The sequence below is a fragment of the Notamacropus eugenii genome, chromosome X, assembly GCF_028372415.1.
Source record: "Notamacropus eugenii isolate mMacEug1 chromosome X, mMacEug1.pri_v2, whole genome shotgun sequence".
Lineage (NCBI taxonomy): Eukaryota > Metazoa > Chordata > Mammalia > Diprotodontia > Macropodidae > Notamacropus > Notamacropus eugenii.
The window spans coordinates 101,933,717-101,953,417 of NC_092879.1; the positions used below are offsets into that span (position 1 = coordinate 101,933,717).

At 57.7% G+C, this 19,701-nt stretch overlaps 3 protein-coding genes across 45 annotated transcripts; 2 read left to right on the top strand and 1 right to left on the bottom strand.

Annotated features, from left to right (window-relative positions):
- Nucleotides 1–6: 6 nt before the first annotated feature.
- On the top strand, nucleotides 7–6,306 carry CXXC1 (CXXC finger protein 1). 36 transcript variants are annotated; one of them, XM_072625794.1, is made up of 15 exons: nucleotides 7–158; nucleotides 891–1,012; nucleotides 1,326–1,426; nucleotides 1,530–1,765; nucleotides 1,997–2,155; nucleotides 2,261–2,308; nucleotides 2,652–2,807; nucleotides 3,255–3,362; nucleotides 3,441–3,625; nucleotides 3,813–4,020; nucleotides 4,108–4,218; nucleotides 4,555–4,604; nucleotides 4,711–4,807; nucleotides 4,912–5,064; nucleotides 5,862–6,306. In XM_072625794.1, exons 1-15 carry the CDS (start codon nucleotides 156–158, stop codon nucleotides 6,006–6,008), a joined length of 1,884 nt encoding a protein of 627 aa, XP_072481895.1. In that variant the 5' UTR covers nucleotides 7–155; the 3' UTR covers nucleotides 6,009–6,306. The 36 variants fall into 36 exon arrangements, with proteins under 36 accessions (XP_072481895.1, XP_072481900.1, XP_072481897.1 ...); XM_072625799.1 differs by having other exon boundaries at nucleotides 3,813–4,002; XM_072625796.1 differs by having other exon boundaries at nucleotides 3,444–3,625.
- Nucleotides 6,307–7,146: 840 nt separating this feature from the next.
- Nucleotides 7,147–16,089, top strand: LOC140515206 (methyl-CpG-binding domain protein 1-like). Of its 8 annotated transcripts, none has more exons than XM_072625768.1 (17): nucleotides 7,147–7,255; nucleotides 8,004–8,155; nucleotides 8,837–8,954; nucleotides 9,044–9,159; nucleotides 9,400–9,482; nucleotides 9,568–9,608; nucleotides 9,705–9,839; nucleotides 9,934–10,062; nucleotides 10,361–10,477; nucleotides 10,853–10,984; nucleotides 11,584–11,643; nucleotides 12,673–12,738; nucleotides 13,400–13,564; nucleotides 13,645–13,809; nucleotides 14,459–14,590; nucleotides 14,850–14,951; nucleotides 15,039–16,089. In XM_072625768.1, the coding sequence occupies exons 1-17, from the start codon at nucleotides 7,169–7,171 to the stop codon at nucleotides 15,507–15,509; spliced, it is 2,271 nt and encodes a 756-aa protein (XP_072481869.1). In that variant the 5' UTR covers nucleotides 7,147–7,168; the 3' UTR covers nucleotides 15,510–16,089. The 8 variants fall into 8 exon arrangements, with proteins under 8 accessions (XP_072481869.1, XP_072481870.1, XP_072481872.1 ...); XM_072625769.1 differs by having other exon boundaries at nucleotides 10,853–10,969; XM_072625771.1 differs by lacking the exon at nucleotides 13,645–13,809.
- Nucleotides 16,090–16,891: 802 nt separating this feature from the next.
- LOC140515213 (activator of basal transcription 1-like) lies at nucleotides 16,892–18,471 on the bottom strand. The gene is given in 4 exon segments (XM_072625819.1): nucleotides 16,892–17,442; nucleotides 17,525–17,715; nucleotides 18,130–18,417; nucleotides 18,420–18,471. Coding segments are annotated over 4 exon segments (888 nt in total). The 5' UTR covers nucleotides 18,457–18,471; the 3' UTR covers nucleotides 16,892–17,070.
- Between the last annotated feature and the right edge of the window lie 1,230 nt (nucleotides 18,472–19,701).

The window sequence follows — 19,701 nt, forward strand, 5'->3', positions numbered from 1 at the left end:
GCCGCCGAGGCAAGGCAGCATTGAGCCTGCGCACGCACGGCTACGAGGCCTCGGAGGGCTGAAAGAACCGGAAGCGGAAGTGGGTCCGAGGACAACTCTCGCTCGGAGAGGCTCCCGTTGTTGTCTCGAAGGAGTCTCGAAATCCCGGCGCCGCCATGGTGAGAACGAGGGGCGGAGCCGGCCCGGGGCAATCCCGGGGGGCAGCCCGGGGGAGGAGGCTGAGCGGGTCCGGGACGAGCCCGGGGGCCTTCCTGCAGGACGAGGTGGCTGGGGGGCCCCACTTGGGTGGCTTTGGGCGCCGTCCGGGGAGGAGGGGCACCCCGGGGAGCACGGAAGGGGCGGGGGCATTCCTCAGTCTGGGGGGACATCCGCGGAGAGGGGCGGGGCGGGCAGGGAAGGAGGGACTTGGCGGGGGGGGGGGGGGGGGGGGGCGCAGCAACCATGGCCGCCGCCCGCAGCAGCCCAGGTCCTGCGATCGCCCCCCAGCAAAGAGGCTAGGAGAGGCCTCCCGGAAGGTCGTGGAGTTTAGGAACGGAGGGCCTGGAGGCCTCCCTGGAGGAGAAGGAAGGGAGGGGCAGTGACTGGGAAGCAGTTCAAGCCGCCCGAAGGTGGAGGCGGAAGGGGAAGGTCTAAGGTCACCCCGGGCGGACTCCAGGGCTGAGGAGGCGGGGGCGGGGAAGAGATTTCCGGAGAAAAATTGTAGACCTGGCTCGGGGTTCGGGACGAGGTGGGAACGTGAGACCTAGAGGAAAAGACCGAACTGAGGAGGGAAGACTGAGTCAGGGCCGAGCCTGGGCGGGGCATGGAGGAGAAGGGAGGAGGGGAGGGGTCTGGGAAGTGGGCGGGGGCAAGAAGACTGAGGGATTCCCTCTGCTTTTGTGACCTTACAGGAGAGTGAGTTTTCAGACCCAGAGCCTGGGGCCACCGGCGGGGAAGAATCTAAGTCGGACATCGGGGAGAATGCGCCCATTTACTGTGTTTGCCGGAAGCCCGATATCAACTGCTTCATGATGTGAGAACACCCGTTGTAGGGTGTAGGTGGGTGGGCTCAGTCTGGGGAGCTCTCTGGAGGAGGAGTCAGGTTTGATTGGCCATCAGGAGGGCTCCTCCAAGCAGGACCGCAGGGCTCGGCTCCCCAAAAGAGCTTTTGCACTGGGGAAAAGAGGAGCATTTATGGAGATCCTCCTTCAGAGAGCAGGTCTCAGGTTCCCATGTGTCAGACTTAACTTCCAGAGAAGCCTTGTAGCTGAATGCACTGGAAAGGGGCCCCTAGCTTTCCAAGCCTCACACACATCTCAGATTCTTTGCTTCTGTCCCTTGTGCAGTGGCTGTGACAGTTGCAATGAGTGGTTCCATGGTGACTGCATCAAGATCACAGAGAAGATGGCAAAGGCCATCCGGGAGTGGTACTGCCTGCAGTGCCGGGGTGAGTCTTGGGGGGTGGAGCCTGGGGGTTATGGGGGCCCATTTAGGGGGAATCTTGGCTAGCAACAGAGGGATCCCTCAATCTATGCCCATTTCCCGGACAGAAAAAGACCCAAAGCTGGAGATCCGATACCGGCATAAAAAACCATGCCGTGAGCGTGATGGGGAACCCGAGACTGAGCCCAGGGACGACGCGACCACCCCAAAGAGGAAGGTTGCCTCAGATCTCCTTGTAGAGACTGTGGGAAGTGGGCCCATGACCATCCCCAAGGGCTTCACCTCTCCCCACAAGGCCCCACCTCCCTCAGCCCCTGGGCCTGGACGAGAGGTATCCAACCAGGTGAGCTTGGAGAGAAGTTTGACACTTGGAAATAGAGTTGTAAAATCTAGGGCTTATACCAGGAGGAGGGAACTTTGAGTTGGAAAAGAATATGGGGTCCCAGGGTTTTATGGTATATCCTTCTTTATTGTAGGGCATTTATGATGATAAAAGATCTTCTTAGAACAGTGCTAATCCTAGGAGTGTCTCTCCCCCATGTTCTGTCCTCCCCTACTGTATTCCCCCCAACAGCAGATCAAACGGTCAGCCCGCATGTGTGGGGAGTGTGAGGCCTGCCGACGGACAGAGGACTGTGGTCACTGTGACTTCTGCCGTGACATGAAGAAGTTTGGGGGCCCCAACAAAATCCGCCAGAAGTGCCGTCTACGGCAATGCCAGCTCCGAGCCCGGGTGAGAGAGCACAAGGTGGCTCTAGAAGGTTTGGGCCTAGCTGACCCCCACCTAACCCACACCTCCCCTTTACCTCCCGCACGCTTCTCTTTTCTCTTTTTCTAGGAATCCTATAAGTATTTCCCTTCCTCGGTGAGTCTGGCATCAGCTGTGGTGAGTGTTGGGGTTAGGACTGGAAAACATTCCTCTTCTTTGGGGTACTGCCCTTCCAATAACCCCAAGTCCAGGAACCATGTTGGGGGAGGGGCAGCTTGGCCCATTTAGGGGGCAGTTGCTAGAATTGCTAATTCCTGCAGACCATTCTGTATCCCCTGTTCACTTCCCTCTTCCCCACAGTATATTAGAAGGAGCCCCAGGCAAGGATCAGGCAGCTCAGGCCCTTTCCCCTCTCTGGGCCTCCCTTCCCTCCCATTAAGAGCATTGATCTAAGGGATTGCCTCCTGGTTCTGCAATCTCCTGGGCTGCCCACCTACAGCACCCGCTGCTTCCTCCATAGCAGAAACTTCTTCGGGCACGGGAAGAACATTTCCAGATGTTAAAGGAGCCCCCAGAGGCCGTGGCCACCCCTGAAGCCCTCTCTGATGAGGATCTGCCTCTGGACCCTGAGCTCTATCAGGACTTCTGTGCTGGCGCCTTCGATGACCATACTTTGGTGAGGGGCTGGGCCCTGTTCCTTCTTGTGCAGATTAGACTGGGCCTCTGGAAAGCCCCTTCACGTAGGTCCTTTATCTGTTTTCTCTGCTTAGAACCTTGGAGTGTCTTCTCCAGCATGAGGTAGCATGAAATACGGACTGGGTGCTAGATTTGGGGTGTAAGCATGTGGGTCGGAAGTCTTGGGATCTTTAGGCAAGTTATTTCACCTGGGGCAAGTAATAAGATTGGATTTCTACAGCCTCCAAGGTCTATTCCAACTCTCAATTTAGAATTTTATGTATTCAAGGGGAGAGAAAGGACACTCTTTTTTTGTCGTGGCTCGGAGCCTGTAGTGGTTAGACAGTATTCCCCAAAGGGCCAATCAGTGCCTTTCTGCTGGCTCCTTCTCAACCTGGTCAGAGCAGAGGGGTGATGGGCTCAGTGGCCTATGCCTTCCTGCTCCCAGCCATGGTTGAGTGACCCTGAGGATGCACCTTTCCTGGACCCAGTACTTCGGAAACGTGCAGTGAAAGTAAAACATGTCAAGCGGCGGGAGAAGAAGTCAGAGAAAAAAGTGAGTAGCAGGAGAGGCGGTAGTGGTGGGCAGTGGGGAACTGTCCAGAGGCTCACCAGCTTCCCCCTCCCGCCCCAGAAGGAGGAGAAATATAAGCGTCACCGGCAGAAGCAGAGGCACAAAGAGAAGTGGAAACACATTGAACGCCCAGATGCCAAAGACCCAGCCTCCTTGCCCCAGTGTCTGGGCCCCAGCTGTGTCCAGGCTGCCCAGCCAGGCTCCAAGTACTGCTCTGATGACTGTGGCATGAAGCTGGCTGCCAAGTGAGGATGCCATCCCCCCATCTCTTGCCCACATTACATGAGGCCTGACTTCTTTCCCCATTTTGTCCCACTCCTGCTCTTCTACTAGCAGAAAGCTATAGCTAGTGTGGCTCCTGGGGAGGACTCCAGAGACCAACTGCCCTCTGGGATCCCTTCCCATGCATATCTTGCCCTCTTTCCCTGGCAGTCGTATCTATGAGATCCTACCCCAGCGAATCCAGCAGTGGCAGCAAAGCCCATGTATCGCAGAAGAACATGGAAAGAAGCTTCTGGAACGGATCCGAAGGGAACAGCAGGGGGCTCGGATGCGCCTGCAGGACATGGAACGTCGCTTTCACGAGCTGGAGGCTGTCATCCTCAGGGCCAAGCAACAAGTGGTACGCGAGGATGAGGAGGTGAGGAGGCCAGGTTGTGGGGAGCCCCTGGGAAAGGAGGTGGTACTCACAGTCTCACTTTGGGGCTCCATGGTTCCCTGTTTGTAGAGCAATGAGGGAGACAGCGAGGATACGGACCTGCAGATCTTCTGCGTCTCCTGTGGCCATCCTATCAACCCCAAGGTGGCATTGAGGCATATGGAGCGCTGCTATGCCAAGGTGCCTAGCCCCTCAGCAACTTGGGGAAGTTCCTTAGGAGGGTAGCATCCACTGGGGTGGGGCAGGCCAGAAGGGGTAGTCCATGTCCTTTGGAGGGCAGGGTCCAGGTTGGTTTGGCCTGAGGAATGGGGGAGTGACTGACCTGTGCAGGGGGGACAAGGGTTGGGGGAGAGATAACGACTGCCCTCAGAACAGTGGGGATGGGCCACGCTGCCCTTCACAAAGTGGGTGCCTTCTTAAGAGACTGTCAGGGGAACAAGTCCCTGCTGATGAGGGCCCTGGCTCTGTAAAAGGCACATTCAGGGCATTGTGGGATCTTAACCTTGTCTTCCACAGTATGAGAGCCAGACATCCTTCGGGTCGATGTACCCCACCAGAATCGAGGGGTGAGAGAGGGCACCTTGGGGAAGGGGAGGGCAGGGAGAATAGAGTCATCTTCTCACATTTCTGATAAGCATATGGTTCCCTTGCTCCTAACCCCTATCCCACCAGGGCTACTCGCCTCTTCTGTGATGTCTACAACCCCCAGAGCAAAACCTATTGTAAACGCCTGCAGGTTCTGTGCCCCGAGCACTCCAGGGACCCCAAGGTGAGTAAATTGTGCTGGGGACATAGTCTTTGCTATCATCTCTTGTGGTCTTGTGCATCTCTGATGACTCATTTGGCTTGTGTGCCTGTTTGGGGGAGATGCAGGTACCAGCGGATGAAGTATGTGGCTGCCCCCTGGTACGGGATGTGTTTGAGTTGACGGGAGACTTCTGTCGCCTGCCCAAACGCCAGTGCAATCGGCACTATTGCTGGGAGAAGCTGCGAAGGGCTGAGGTGGATCTGGAGCGTGTGCGAGTGGTGAGACTTCTTGGTTTTGCCTGTGTGGACTTCAGGCAGAGAGGAGGCTAGAGCACCTGGCATGGGGTCTTGGGCCCAGTTGGAGGCCCTCTCCATTCTGCCAGCTCTGGGGGCACACTGTCACTTCCCATGGATAAGGGCCTGGAGCCTTGGCAAGGTGGGGAGAGGAGCGAAATGAGGTTGGACGAGTGAGGTGACCTGCCCTTGGAGCTGGGGGAGAGGCCGGATTGGGTTCATAGGGAACGGGGAGGTCAGCAGACTTCATGCATGCACAAGCTGAGATCAGTGACCAAGTGTTTATGTGACTGGTACTGAGCTGAGCTCTGGAGATAGAGAAAGCCACAGATGACAACTCTGTCCAGATAACTAGGTGGGATCCATTGGGGTATCTCCGAGGGAGGGTGCTAAGGTTAAGGGGATCAGGAAAAAGAGTTGTTGCACAAGGGCAGAACTTTAGCCAAGACTTGAGGTGAGCCATGGAATTGAGCAGCTAGAGATGCAGATGGGGAGAGTGCCAGGCATGAGGGATAGCCAGAGAAAATGCTCTGAGTTGCAACAGGAGACTGTTTTTCTGGGGGAGGGAACTGGGACTGAGGCCAGGTAATGCATTCTCACCCTGTGGAGGTGTGGGGTGGGGGAAAGCAGGTGGAAGGGTGCAGTCCTTCCAGCCTAGAGGAGCAGTATGATAATTCCTCACACCCCACCCTGGCAACAACAGCAGCAACCAGAGCAAACGTAAGGGAGAGAGCTGGGCCTGTCCCCATGAAACTCCACAGCCTTTCCCTTTTCTCCCATAGTGGTACAAGTTGGATGAGCTGTTTGAGCAGGAACGGAATGTGAGGATGGCCATGACTAACCGGGCTGGCCTGCTGGCCCTAATGCTGCACCAGACCATCCAGCATGACCCCCTCACCACAGACCTGCGTACCAATGCTGACCGCTGAGTCCAGCCCTGAGGAGATGGCCCTCATGGCTTGGGCCTCCATCCCCAAGTGTGGCTAGATCCCTTCCTTGGCCTGTGGCCAGCTTGCCATTCTACTCCCCATCTCCTCGTGCCCTTTTTTGCTTCCTTTGTTTCTGCCCTGTCCAGCCCTACTCCTCAGCCCTTTGGGTCGCTTTAGTCACCCCTTCGTAACCTTGGTAGCCCACGCTGCTCTGGTGACTGATGTGGCGGGTTGAGGGGCCCTGTGGCTGAAACTCCAGAACTGAAGTTTGTTCACAATAAATTTGGGAAGAAATCCACCTGTGGCTTCCTTTTGCATCAGCTGTTGTGTGACTCTGACCCCCACCCTGGATGGGGTGGGGCAGAACTGAAGTTCAAGGTGTCTGGATGCCAGACATCCCGGAGTGGCCAGTGAGAGGTCACTGCAGTCTAAGGAGGGGGAGGGCTCTGAATTGAAAACTGACCCATTTTGCTAATGCTACCTTTGAGGCCTAGACCTAGTGTGGGTTTTAAGTTGGCAGCTTCCTTCATACAAGTTCATCTCATTTCTTCACTACCACCCTGGCACAGAGCTACTGCTGCTGTGCCCACTTTGTAGGTGAGGAAACTGCCTGAAGAAGTAGGAGGGTCACGTTTTGAGTGACCCAGTTAGGATTTGACCTTAAAAGTGGCTAAGCACTCCAGTATCTCTGCCAAGCAAACCCCAAATGGGGTCCTAAAGAGTTGGGCCTGGGGCCAGGGCCTCTGAGCACCCTCTAACTTGTGATGAAGGCTGGGAGGTGCTTGGTGGTCTTTGTGGATGCAGAGCAAAGGCCAGGACCCATGCTCCCCCCAGATATCAGGCTCTGCTGTTTATTGGGCTGGGGCTAGAGAGGTGCATGCCCAGGGACCACGAGAGGGCCTGGCATAGGCTGCCTGGCTTGGCCCACCCTCCTTTCCGGGGAGACCCTCTGAGTGCAGGGGAAGGGACACCTGCCAGAGCCAGGGCCATGCCCCTGGGGTCTAGGGCTTAAGCCTGAGACTGGGGAACTTGGGCTCGCCTCCTGGCCCCACCCCCACCCGAAGGCCCCGCCCCTAGCCCAGCTGGCCCTCGCTTGGCCTGGAGCTGGGACTGCGTTGGAGTGGGGGCGGGGCAGGGCCGGATTTCCGGTTCCGGGTTCTATGGACAGTGGGCTTGTTGCCGGGGCAGCTGGGCCTTCTAGAACGGGCAGAGGACGCGGACCGGGCAGAGGGGAGCCGGCCGAGCAGGTAGGAGGGAGCCTGACCGCGGGGTGGGCTCTGGCCGAGCCGGAGGCGTCGGGGCGGGGGCCCGGGGAATTGGAGGATTCCTCCGGCGGGGCGGGCAAAGGCGCGGAGGCGGGAGAGAGAGCAGGTCTTCGAAAAAGGCCAGCCTGGGCGCAGGGGGAGGGCTACGGGGAGGGACCGCCGGGCCGGGGCGCGAGGCCCGGGGGTAGGGAACCCGATCCCGCGCGCCCCCCGCCCCCCAGCCTCAAGTAGTGGCTTCACCTGGGCCTTCCTCGATAGCCCCCTGGCAGGGAGCGAGCCCCTGGCAGGGGGCCCTCCTTGTGTGTCCCCTCCCAGGGTGGCCTGCCATCCTGGCACTTCTTTTTCTCTTCCAAGGCAGCCATTTTACCTCTGCTTCCCCCATCTTAGGGCACCTTTGCTGGACTCAATCACCTCAGGCCCTGTGGGGCACTGGGGACTCAACCCTGGCTTTTACTGCTCTGTTCCTTAACCTCCAGCTATTCCCTCCTCCTTCTTTGGCCTCAGTTTCCCCACTTGTAGATAATTCTGCCTAAGACTGTGACCCTAGGTAATGCCTTCCATTCATTGGGTTCTTCTCCTGGGAAGGTCTGAGTCTTTACTTAAGGGCTGGGTTGAGGACCTGGGAGGTGGGGGGCAGGTGAGGCAGACCTATGGGCTCAGGGTCACCCTTTTCCCCTCTGAGCTGGAGCCTTGGACTCCCAGCACCCACTGACCTGCTTCCCCTCCACAGGCGGCCACCTGTGGCACTGACCACTCCTTACCTTGGTCCTCTATGGCTGAGGACTGGCTGGATTGCCCTGTGTTGGGCCCTGGTTGGAAGCGCCGTGAATCCTTCCGCAAATCCGGAGCCTCCTGCGGCCGTTCAGATACCTACTATCAGAGGTAGGCAGGACCCATGGTCTTGATGGGGTACTGCAGGGAGGTGGGCAAGGGGTTGAGAGCTTTGAGTTGCACTTGGTTCTGGGGAGGTGTGGATGGAGCTTCTGGGCGACCGCACCGTGCCATCACTCCTGGTGCCATGCCCAAGCACTGCCCTAGGTGGGGTTGGAATGACTGCCTTGGGCCTGGTAGCCTTACCCCTACCCCCAACCTCTCAGTTGGGTTGATGTGGGCATGGGGAGGGGAAGGGAGGAGACAATCAGCATTTCTAAAGTGCCAGGCTATGTGCCAGGCCTTGTGCTAAAGTATTTTACACATAATTTTATCACAACTGCCTTGAGAGGTAGGTGCCATTGTGCTTCTCATGTTATAGCTAAGGCAAGTGAGAAAAAGGAAGAGTTGACTTAAGCCAGGCCACACAGCCAGTAAGTGTCTGAGGCAAGAATTGAACCCAGGCCTCTAAGTAAGAATTTTTCTTTCTTAAGAGCAGAGGCTAACCATGGACTCAGCTGCATTGGACCCAAGGGAGGGGGCAGTTAACTGTGGCTAAAGCAGGCCTTGGAGTGAGGGTGGTAGTTGGGAGGAACTGCTGAGTTCTTTGGCGCTTCTAGGCTGGACCAGGAACATTCAGGGAAGCATTTCTCCCCCCCCCCCCCCCCCCCCCCCTCTGGCTCTCCACTGCAGCCCTACTGGGGAGCGGATCCGAAGTAAGATCGAGCTGACCCGATTTCTGGGGCCAGATTGTGACCTGAGCCGCTTTGACTTCAGGCACGGTGTTCTTCAGTACAATATGCCTGCCAAGGTATCTGTTACTGCTAGGGAGAGGGAAGTGGTCAGTGAGACTGCCGGGAGGCATAGGGCCCTTTGGGAGTTCTGCTCTTGTACCCTCAGGCATCTCAAAAGAAGAAGAGGCAGCCTTGGCACAGGAAGGCAGTACCATCTGTCAAACAGAAGCAGTCTCAGCAGCTCAGGTTCAGTCCTCCCCCACCCCAGGACCCTCAGCCTCGGTGAGTGGGAAACATGCTGGCACATCCACCCTCCAAAGCCCAGTGGGACAGCAGCTGTGGGGGTGGGACAGCAAGCTGTCCTCCAGGCCTTTGAGGCTGCTGCCAACGTAGTGTCCCTTTGGCACCCCTGGGAGGGGACAGGATGAGATTCATGAGTGAATGGGTTGTCCGTGTGGTCCTTGCACCCCCACTCCCCCCCCACCTGGGGGGGTTTATTGGCTGGACTCCCTTGTTTCTCAGATGGTGTGAAAACTGTGGAGCCAGCCTCTTAGGGGACAACACTGGGCGTCAGCGACTCCGGTCCCTGTGTCAAAACTGCCGAGGTGGGTTTGGGCCAAGCCCCAGGCTGGAGCGTGGAGGAGGGGCCGCCCTTGGCTATTCGTACAATCTCTTCCTTTCCTCCCCCAGCTCGGAGAAATGCCTTCAACCGGGAACAGAGAATGTTCAAGGTAGCCTTGCTGCTTAAGCCCCCACTTAGGGCCGACCCTTGGAGGGGAGACTGTGGGGTGTGACCTAAGCCTTGGGATCTCCTGTTTCCTTGGCAGCGCGTGGGCTGTGGCGACTGCGCAGCCTGCCGGGTGACCGAGGACTGCGGTGTCTGTAGCGCCTGTATTCGCCAGCTTCCTCAGCTCCCCCGAAGCCAGTGTGCGCAACGCATCTGCCTCAAGATTACCAATAAAGTCAGTGGGGCTCCCGGGGCCGGGGCGGGCTTGGGGCTGGGGCGGGCTTGGGGCTGGCCCCTCACGCTGCTCTGGCCCTCACTCTGCTCCCCAGAGTTTCCGGTGTGGCCTCTGTTCTGCTTGTCAAACCAAAGAAGATTGTGGGATCTGCCGAATTTGCAAACGTAGAGAAAGACCGGGCCTCAAGAGAAGGTGGAAGTGTGTCCAGAGGCGCTGTCTCAAGGTGAGTGAGCCCTGGGCATCCAGCAAGCACCTCAGGCCACAGGCAGATTGGTGAGCTGAAGGTTACGGAACAGACCTTGACTCACCCAGGCTAGCCTCCCTTTCTTAAAAAGTCCAGTTTTCTTTATTGTTGTAAATATCCAGCCCTTTCACTTTACAGAGGAGGAAACTGAGACTTCCCCACAAAATGGCCCCAGTGAGCCCCGCCTCCCTCTCTACAGTTCAGCCCCCAGTACAGTGTTCTGGGGGTCCCCTGAGTGCCTGGGCATATCTGTGACTCACAGCCCCTTGTCTTCCAGAAGCGGATAATCAAGAAACCTCTAGGGTTGGCTACTAGGAAACTCCCAGGCACATGGCGCCGAGGCCCAGTGCCACCACCCACCGCTCAGGCCACGGGCCCTTCAAGAACTTCCAAGGTGCGGAGTACAGCAGCATGGCCCTTTCCTTGCTCTCCTGCCATCAGGGCCAAGGGAGCTACTTGGCTGCTTCCTGGGGCTTCTTTGTTGCAATTTGAGCCCAGCTTTGGTTACTGAGGGCTTGGAACCTCGGGAGCCTGCGAGGGGGGTGGGGGGGGTCCCTGAGATCTGGTCTCTCCAGCGAGCATTGCCTGCCCCTTGCCCTGACTTCTGGGGGCGGGGGGGAGGCAGCACCCACCAGTTTCTTCCTCTACTTGTTCTCTCCTCTCTCCTGGGGACTTGCCTGCCATCACGCCCCAGTGCTGTGCCTCTGCCTGTGCCTGCATGTCTCTAGGTTCTTACCACATCCTTCTTCTCTTTTCCAATGTCACCCAGAAATGCACAGAGCTTTGGGGGCGCTGTGTCCCTCTGACCTCAGACTTTGCTCTTGCCCCCTGCTTATTATGTCCACCCTCCTGGGCCCAATCCTCCCCTGCTCAGGACAGAAGCCAGGTTCGATGTGTGACAGTGAGTAGGGCCTCAGGGTGAGGGTATGCATGGCGCATGTGGGGACAGGACCGAGCTAGTCAGAGTGGCTTTGCTGCTTGCTTCTTCCTACCCACTCCCGGGCTAGGTTACCCCACTGAGCTTAGAGCTCCATCTTCCCCTAAACCAGGTCGGTCTGTCTGTCTGTCTGTCTGTCTGCCTGCCTGCCTGCCTGCCTGTCTGCCCGTCTGCCCATCTGCCCTAATGGGTGGGAGGCCCTCAAAGCCTGGGAGTGGACCCTCTGCTTGTTGAGGCCTGCCCGCCTGCCCACCCACCCGCCTGCCTGCCCGCCTGCCCCTGCCCACCCACCTGCCCGCCTGCCCCTGCCCACCCACCTGCCCGCCTGCCTGCCCCTGCCCGCCCACGAAACCCAGGTTCCAAGCCCCAGTGGGAGCCTTGTGATGCTGTCCCTTTGTGTCACTGATTCCAAGGAAGGGGATGTAGGGCTGGAGGAGGAGAGAAGACAGGGAAGTCTCTAGAACTTTGCCTCTTTCTTCGCTCATCCTCATTGCCCTTCCTCTCCCTTCCTTGCCTGTCTTCTATGATCCTCTGTCCCTTCCTTCCCCTGGCCTGGCTGCCAGGAGGCTACTCCTTCGAAGGCTCGGGGCTGGCAGAGACGCGTCACTGCGACAGCTACAGCAGTGAGTGGATTTTAAACTCAATGTCTGGTTTGAAAGCTGGGGGCAGTGTCCTCCTGGCCCAGGGGGGGCCCCTGCCCTGCCCCATCCCGTCCTGCCCCCCCACACGTAAGTCAATCCTCCTCCTGTATGTCCTCCATCTGGGGGCCACAGAGAGTGTGGGTGTGTGGGTGTGTGTGTGGATCTCTCCACTACCTTGGTGCTGACTTTTGCTGGCTGTGTGATTTGTCCATCCTGTGTTCACAATCACCTCACCATCACTCTTGGGGGGAAGCATGCATTCCTTCCCTGGGGGGAGTGGGCAGCACAATGGGAAGGCTCTGGGCTTGGAATAGAAGCTCCTTGGTCCCTGTCCCTACTTTGGCTTGTATCCCCAGGGGTGGACAGGGGGCTGAGCCCTAGCTTGGGGGAAGGGAGAGAGCAGGCCTCACTCAGCTCCTTCAGGCACTTTCTCTGCCACCCGCCTGCCAGTCTATAGTTCCTTCTCCTATTTCTGGAGCATTATTGATGTGAGCATTTTAGGGCTAACACCTCTGACCTCTGACTCTGTGCCTCGAGTGCACGCACACACACGCACACACACGCACACACACACGCACCACACACGCACACGGACACGGACATATAATATCCCACATGGGGAAGGGAGACATTTGGACTCCTTCCTGGGAATAGTTCATCAGGCTAGGCTATCTCTTAGGAGGCTGATTCGATTGGAAGTGACTTTCTGCCCTCCAGGGGGGCCCCAGCAGGGAGCTGTGCTGTCTTTGGGGTCCAATCTGGCCCAAAATTGCCCGACTTCCTGCTCGTGGGCCCCGTCCCCAGAGCTAGGACCTTGATTCCCTGTTAGAGGGCATTGTCCTCCTGCCCCCCAGAAATGGAAGTTACCTCTGGAGTCACACCCCGTGCACATACACGCACACACGTGTTGATAGCCGTGCAGCTCAGGTCCTCCCATTGCTGCAGGGAGAGAGGGAGGGGGTGAAATTGGAATTGCCTCCTTCACCAACTTGTTCCCCCCCATCCTTGCAGCGCGACATGGGGCGTAAGGCTAAAGAGCCAAAGTGGGGACAAGACTGCCCCGCACCTTCCAAGCTGGTAAGGCCCTGGCTAGGCCATGGGGGTACTGGGTAGGCCGGGCCTTGTTTGGAGTTGGGCATTCCTTGTAAATGCAGAGGGATGATGGGAGGGGAAGGGCTTGGGGTGGCACAGTGGGACCGGGATCTTGCTGCCTGGCCCTTTCACCTCCCAGGGAACCTTCCCCCTCCCTCTATGTCCCTACTGTGCATTTTCTTGCAGTTGCCCACAGTCCCCACTCTTCTCCAAGGACTTTCTGTATTACTGTGTGGGCTCTAACTTCCTGATGAGTGTCAAATCTCATTCCCTTCACCATGACCCACTGGGCCACCGTGACAGCCACCAGCTAATCAGTGACTCCCTCTGCTCCCCTCTCCCAGGCTGGGTATTCAGGATAGCAAGGTTCCCCTCAGCTCTCATCCTTCTGGCCCTACCCCTACCCTTGCCCAATGTGTGTGCTAAGGCAGGAAGAGTTACCAAGCCCACAGGTTTTCCTGGAGACTCATGGGGCTGGCCAGGGACATGTGCTCAAGGGCAGCTTCCTGCGGGAGATGGCCGAGGTAGTCATGGAACAGCTTTGGCTGTATTGGTGTGAAGAGCAGTTAGAAGGCCCCACTGCCCTGGTGCTCCCTGCAGGAGCGTGCCAGTCCAGGTGACCTTGTCTCTCTCACCTGCTGCCCAGCACTACTCTAGCTGCCGGCAGAGCCGGAGATGTGGGGCGTGTGCTGCATGCCAGCGCTGTGTGGACTGTGGCCAGTGTGACTTCTGCCAAGACAAGCCCAAATTTGGGGGCTGTAACCAGAAGCGCCAGAAATGCCGCTGGAGACAATGCCTGTTCTTTGCTATGGTGGGTGTGGCAGCTGTCTCTGGGGAGGTTCTGGGTAGGCGGTAGCTTGTTAAGGTGCTCAGCCAAGTATCTGCCTACAGAAACGTCTGCTGCCTACAGCCAGGTGGGACAGCCCTGCTGTAGAGGGGGCAGCTCTGCCTCGGTGCCGGTCACGCCGTAGGAAGGGGGCCTTGGTTAAGCAGGTCAAATCTGAGGGCCTGCAGGGCCAGAGGCTGGCCCCTGAGGCTCTCAGCAATGGGCTTGAGGTAACCCTAACTCCCTATGGCTCCTCTCCCTCCCTCCCTCCCCCCCTAGGATCCTGAGCTGGACCCACCCCCAGCATGGTGGCTTTGGCAGTGTTGCCGCCTTCCTCTCATCTCCTGTGTACCCTGGGCCCTTGGAGGCCAGTCTAGCCATGCCCTCTTGTACTCAATGCTGACCCCAGCCCCATCCCTCCTCAGCAGAAGGGGCTCCCTGTGCTGACAGAGGAGCTGGGTCCTAGCTTTATGCTGCCCCCAGGGCCTGACCTGATCATCTTGCAGGAGCAGGAGGGGGGTGAGGGCATCCTCCTCAAGGTGAGCACTGGTTGCTGGGCCCAGGTTCCCCACCCCTTTCCTGGCCTCCCCACTCATTAACTCGCCAGTTCCTTTGCTGGAGGGGTGATGGAGCAGAGCTGCCCCATGCAGGATGGGCTGAGGTTGGCCTCACTTAGAGCCAGGGCCATTCAGCTCCTAATAGTACTCTTGGAGAGGTGTGGCATAGGAACCAGGCCTTGGAGGGGCCCACTAGGCCTTCAGCTTTAGAAATGCGGGCCCAGTTGGGTGGTGTGGGAGGACAGCCAGAGCGGCCTTGTGGCAGCCTCTGGGCTAGGTGGCTAGAGTCCGCTATGACCTTTCTCTTGTGCCCTCCCTGCAGGAGTATGAGTGTCCAGGCCTTGGGGTGTTCTCCTCCCCCACAGTGAAGCAGGAGGCTGAGAGTTATGAGACCGAAGCTCCTGGAGCTGCCTTCCCACCTTCTGCAGGCTTCTCTCCTGCCCTCCAAAGCAAGGTAACCAGGTGATAGGACTGGGTGGATGGGTACCTCATGGGCACCTCTGCCACCACAAAGGCCTGGCCCACATGTACAAGGCTGCTTCTTGGCTCCGAGTTGGAATTCTGCCTCCTTTACCGTGCTGTCTTTCCAGGGCTTGCTTCCTATGATTCTGATCTGGCCCAGGCCTGGAAGCCCCTGAAGCCTGAACATGCCAGCCCACTCGAGGTTGCCTTTCCACCTGTTGGCTTTTATTTTGTCTTGTTTTTTTCTTTAGGGGGCTGATAGGGCCCAGCTCCAGCACCTTGTGAAACAAGAAGAAAACGTGGTAAAAGAGGAGGAGGAGGAAGAAGAGATAACTAAGGAAGACATTCCTGTGGTTAGTGACAGGGCTGGGCCTTGGAGAGTGGGGAGGGAAGGTGGGAGGGAATGCAGCTGCGAGTAGCCATGGGCCTTTTCTCTCCAGATCATGGAGATCTACAGTCTGAGTGGCATCACACCCATAGCAGCAGGACCCTGTGGGGTGCTGGACAGTGTCTTACAAGAGTTTCTCGAAGAGCTGAATGAGCTGCCGCTACCTGCCCACTGGGCAGTCCTGCCGCCCATGGGGCCAGACCTGTGCATTGTTCAGCATTCGCCCTTATCCACCATGAGTGCAGCAGTAATCCATATCCAACCAGGGCTCTTCTTTTACGTGGTGGTAAGAGGTATCCCTGTGCCATCGAGCCATGAGCTGTACTTGGCCCACCCATTGCGCCTCACCACCGTGGATGAGGTGGTGGAACTTATCTGCAACCTGGAAGCTTACCATGTGTGCCCTGGCTGGTCTGGCAGCTGGCAAGGTTTACGGTCTCCGGACTGTGATGTCCTGGTATATGAGGACCGCTGCCAGGCCTGCTCCCTTGAGCATTGCACCGCAGGGGTCAGCAGCAGCTGAGCACCTGACTTTCCCCTGGGTCCCCATGCACTGACCCGGCCCGTGGGGTCCCTTTCCCCCACCTCTTCCTCCTGTACTGTGTACGAAGTCAATATCCACTGGAAAGGACGTGAGGACAGTTGTCCTCTCCCTCTGCCTCCCCAACAAAAGCCAGCATTTACCCACCTCCTACGAGCACTATAGATGGCTCTGAGGAACCTTACTTTTCTTGCCTGCTCTGGCCCTCTATGTGGTTTCTAAGAAAATTTTCAGAGTTCAGGTCCCCATCATCTCTATGTACCCCGCTCCCCTCACATTCACCTGTAACCTCAGGGACAAGGGCTGGGCCCATTTACAGAGAGTGGGGGGGGGGGGGTACGGAAGCTCAGATTTTAATTGTGAAAATGGAGCCCCTAGGGAGGGGCATCTGCAAGGCTGAAGGCCTGGTCCTTTCCTCTGCTGTACCCTCGTACACCCCTACCCACCCCACCCACCCCCACCCAGAGAAGCAAAAAGAATCCATTGTTATGTTTTCTAGTGGCCTGGCCTGTCTTTGGTATCTTTACCATTATTTTTCTAAATAAACAATGTTGATCCACCATTATTTTTCTAAGTAAACTATATTGACAAAGCTGTGACTGAGGGTGATGGGGCCTCTTGGGTACACACACTAACACTATGCTGTTAATAAACACACAAGAGTCTTTAGGCCTGGGGTGAGCCTGCTATACTACCATCCCAGAAAGACGAAGGTCTCTTTGATCCTCTACCTCCTATGCGCACACTTCTGTGCCACCCAAGGGCAGTGGAAATCTGGTTAGAGAGCCAGCAGACTCCAGGGTGTTGAAGACAGGAGCCTCTTACTGCTTTAGGCTACCTTCTATGGGGTAGACCTTTGAGGTTAGTGAGGATGACTTTAACTGCTCAGAATCTGATCGGAAAATGAATACTTGAAGGGACAACTGGTTGTGCTCCTACTGCATCCTGAGAGGCCAAAGTACAGCTTGCTCAGCATTTCTGGGGTGGGGGGTGGGGGTTCCTTGCTGTGAAGGCAGAGGTCAAATTCTTCAGGCTAGGGCTTCCCTGCCTGTGTTTCTGATGTAGTGTGCACTGCCCTGTAGCCCTCTAGCCCACAGGATGATCTGGACTAAGGTGCCGCTGCCCTGCCTCTTCCCTGGCCCCATTCAGCTTGGCTCTAGGCAGATTCAGTTCTACCTCATCCCTTTCCCCCCTAGTTCTGGAATGCTCTCCTTACTTCCCCCACGTAATCTTACATGACCTCTTCCAATCAGGGATGGGGCAGCCAGGGTTGGGTAGTCTTGCCCAGAGGCCCACACACCCAGATACATTTTTTGACAATATGCTCTTTAAAACATAGGATATTAAGAAGAAAAAAAGGCAGCCCCTACTGAAACACTTTATTATTACTTGAAAGTTAAGGCCATATCCTGAAGTTATCGAGAAAAATCAGTTGCTAGGAAAGTGCCATTAGGCAGAAAATTAATCCAGAACGAGGTCCTTGTTGCGCCCTTTTGCCCTCTGCTGACGGCGATGAGGTCATTAAAGTCAGTTTCACAGAAACTTAGGCCCCAGGATGGAAAATTTTTGTCAGCAACGGCTCGCTTGGCTGCGCCTTCTTGGCAAACTCGTGGATCTGGGCTTGCGCTCGGTCCGTGCCCTGGCTGGCAGAGAGCTCTTTGCGCTTTCTGATCTCGAGCTCTGTGGGGCGCTGGATGAAGCCCCAGCTCTTGTCTCCGACCGCCGATCCCTCCCCACAAGCGGCCAAAACGGCTTCTGCCGTCTTCAGGAAATGTTTGCCCTTCTCCACGCTGTGCAGGTAAAAGTCTGTTTCCCGCTTGGCCTGAGAGATTTCTGCCCGAACGCGCTGCTGCCGGACCTGGCGCTCATAGGCCAGGCGCTCGCTCAAATGGCTCCATTTGAATCGGTGCAAGTACTGGGAAGGAAGGCCACCAGCAGGTGAGCGACGATGCCCAGCCCGGCCCTCTCTGTCCTGCCCGCCATCTGCCCGGCCTCACCTTCAGGTTCCAGAGGTCATAGCGGAAGGGGCTGCGGCGCTGGGAGCCCATGGGCGTGTTGTGCAGGCTGCCCACCACCAGCTTGGCCACTCGCTTGTCCCGGAACTCCACCCAGCCCTCATGGTAGCCCTGCCCCAGGCGGCGGCGGCTGCCCGATCCAGCCAGCGTTCTGCTCCTTAGGCCCAAGCCATCTGGGTGCGGGAGGAAGGCCGGAGGGACGGCCGGAGGGACGGACAGACAGACAGACAGACGGACGGACGGACGGACGGACGGACAGACAGACAGACAGACAGACGGACGGACGGACGAACGGACGGACAGAGAGACAGGCAGAAGGGTCAGGATCAAGGCACAGGCCTGCGGGAAGGGGAGGAGCCCCACCTCTGGCCCACCACTAGCTCTCAAGTGTGGTCTGCGGAAGGTCCCACCCACCCACGGCTCCTTTAAGGCGGCTCCTTTAAGGCGTTCGTCCCGGTTTGGGGGGCGGGAGGGAGGAGCTAGGAGCCCAGACTCCGCCTTCTCGCTCCCCTTTTCCCTGTGCCCCCACCCGCCGCGCCTGCGCACTAGCCACCCTCCCAGCCCGCCACGTGTGTGCTGAGGCTCACCCTCCGGCTGGAAGAAGACGCGCCCGATCTCGCCGTGAACGCTGAGCAGGTTCCGCACGTGCAGGGGCCGGAAGCACGGCGGGATATGCCCCAGGTATACGACGCCGGGCACCACCCGCTTCCCGTGTTCCCCTGTCGCTTCCGACGACTCCGACGACGCCGACACTAACTCTGACTCCGACTCCGACTCGAACTCCGGCGGAGAACTCACTCCGAAACCCTCGGAGCCCGGCTCCAACCTCGCCTCCCTCATCGCCATCCGGGACACCTCGAGCGCCGACAGCCGCTACGCCCAATGAGGAACCCCGCCGGCTGGGCCTGGCCCATCCGTGCTCCGCCCCCTCCCCGAAGCCTGGGGCGGGGCACCGACACGCTGGCCGGGGTGGCCTATCAGGCGAGGTTGGCGGGGGGGGGGGGGGGGGGGGGGGGGGCGGGGACGGGGCCACGGGAGCCGCGAGCGCGCAGGCGCAAGCTCCAGGCGGTCGCTCAGGTTGCTCAATGACTTCCGGCCGGTTGTGGAGGCTCGCGCGCGGGGACGTACGCACGCAGCACGTGCGGAGTACGCACGCACGCAGCCGGCCCACCCTCTCGGAGCTCCCTCCTTTCTGTCCAAGGGATTCTCCTCCGGTCCTCCTCCCGGCGCCACGGGGCTGCCCCTTGCCCCTGCCTTCCGCGCGCTTCGGCCTGAGCCCGCCGGCTCCCGCCCCGCCCCGGCCCGGCTTCGATGCCCGGGCCCCCGAGGCTCGCGGTGCTGCTTGGCACGGACTTACGAGTAAAGGAATAGAAGTGGGGAAAAGAACGTGGCCGTGACGACAGCAAACGGACTTTCCGCCGGAGACACTTGACACTTAACTGGCGGTGTGACCCTGTGCGAGTCACCCAACCCCAATTGCCTCCCCTAACCCTCCCCCAAAAAAAACCCAAGTACAACTACCACAAAGTTAGTAAAAATTGGATGCTGCAAATGAGCTTGGTCTTACTACGAAGTTAATGTGTGTTGATTGGTCCCAAAAAAAGAGATGAAAGAAAGGGGCACGGCGGGGAGACAACTCACACTCCCCTTTAGCAGAGGGAGGAGGTCAATAGGCACAGAATTCTGCAAATAACGTTAAGATTGCAATTTGTTTGGGGGTTTTATGCATTTATTAATTTTGCTGAACTTTCCTCTGCAAATTTCTCTTTTTTTCTTTAAAAAAAAGTTTTAAGAGACGGCTCCCTTGGACATGACAGGTGGAGGGTTAAATCTAGATAATATAAAATCAAAAGAATCAGTACGAAATCAAAACAAGAAGAGACTCCTCCGGTAGACTCCCGTCATCCAGTTGTCAGCCACCTCCCTTGGACTCTGAGCCTTCGGCCCCTCCCCCCCTTTAATCTGGGCTAATGGCTAGATCATAGGCCCCCCAGTTAATCCTAGACCTCTATACTGCCCCAGTTTTGCCTCCCCAGAACAAAATAATCCCTTAAAGAGCCAACGTAATCATCTCATTGAAAGCTCCAGCTGGGATACATGGGACTCTGAAGGGGCTGGGGGACCGGTCTCTGATTAGACACAGGTTTGGGTCTTGTGAT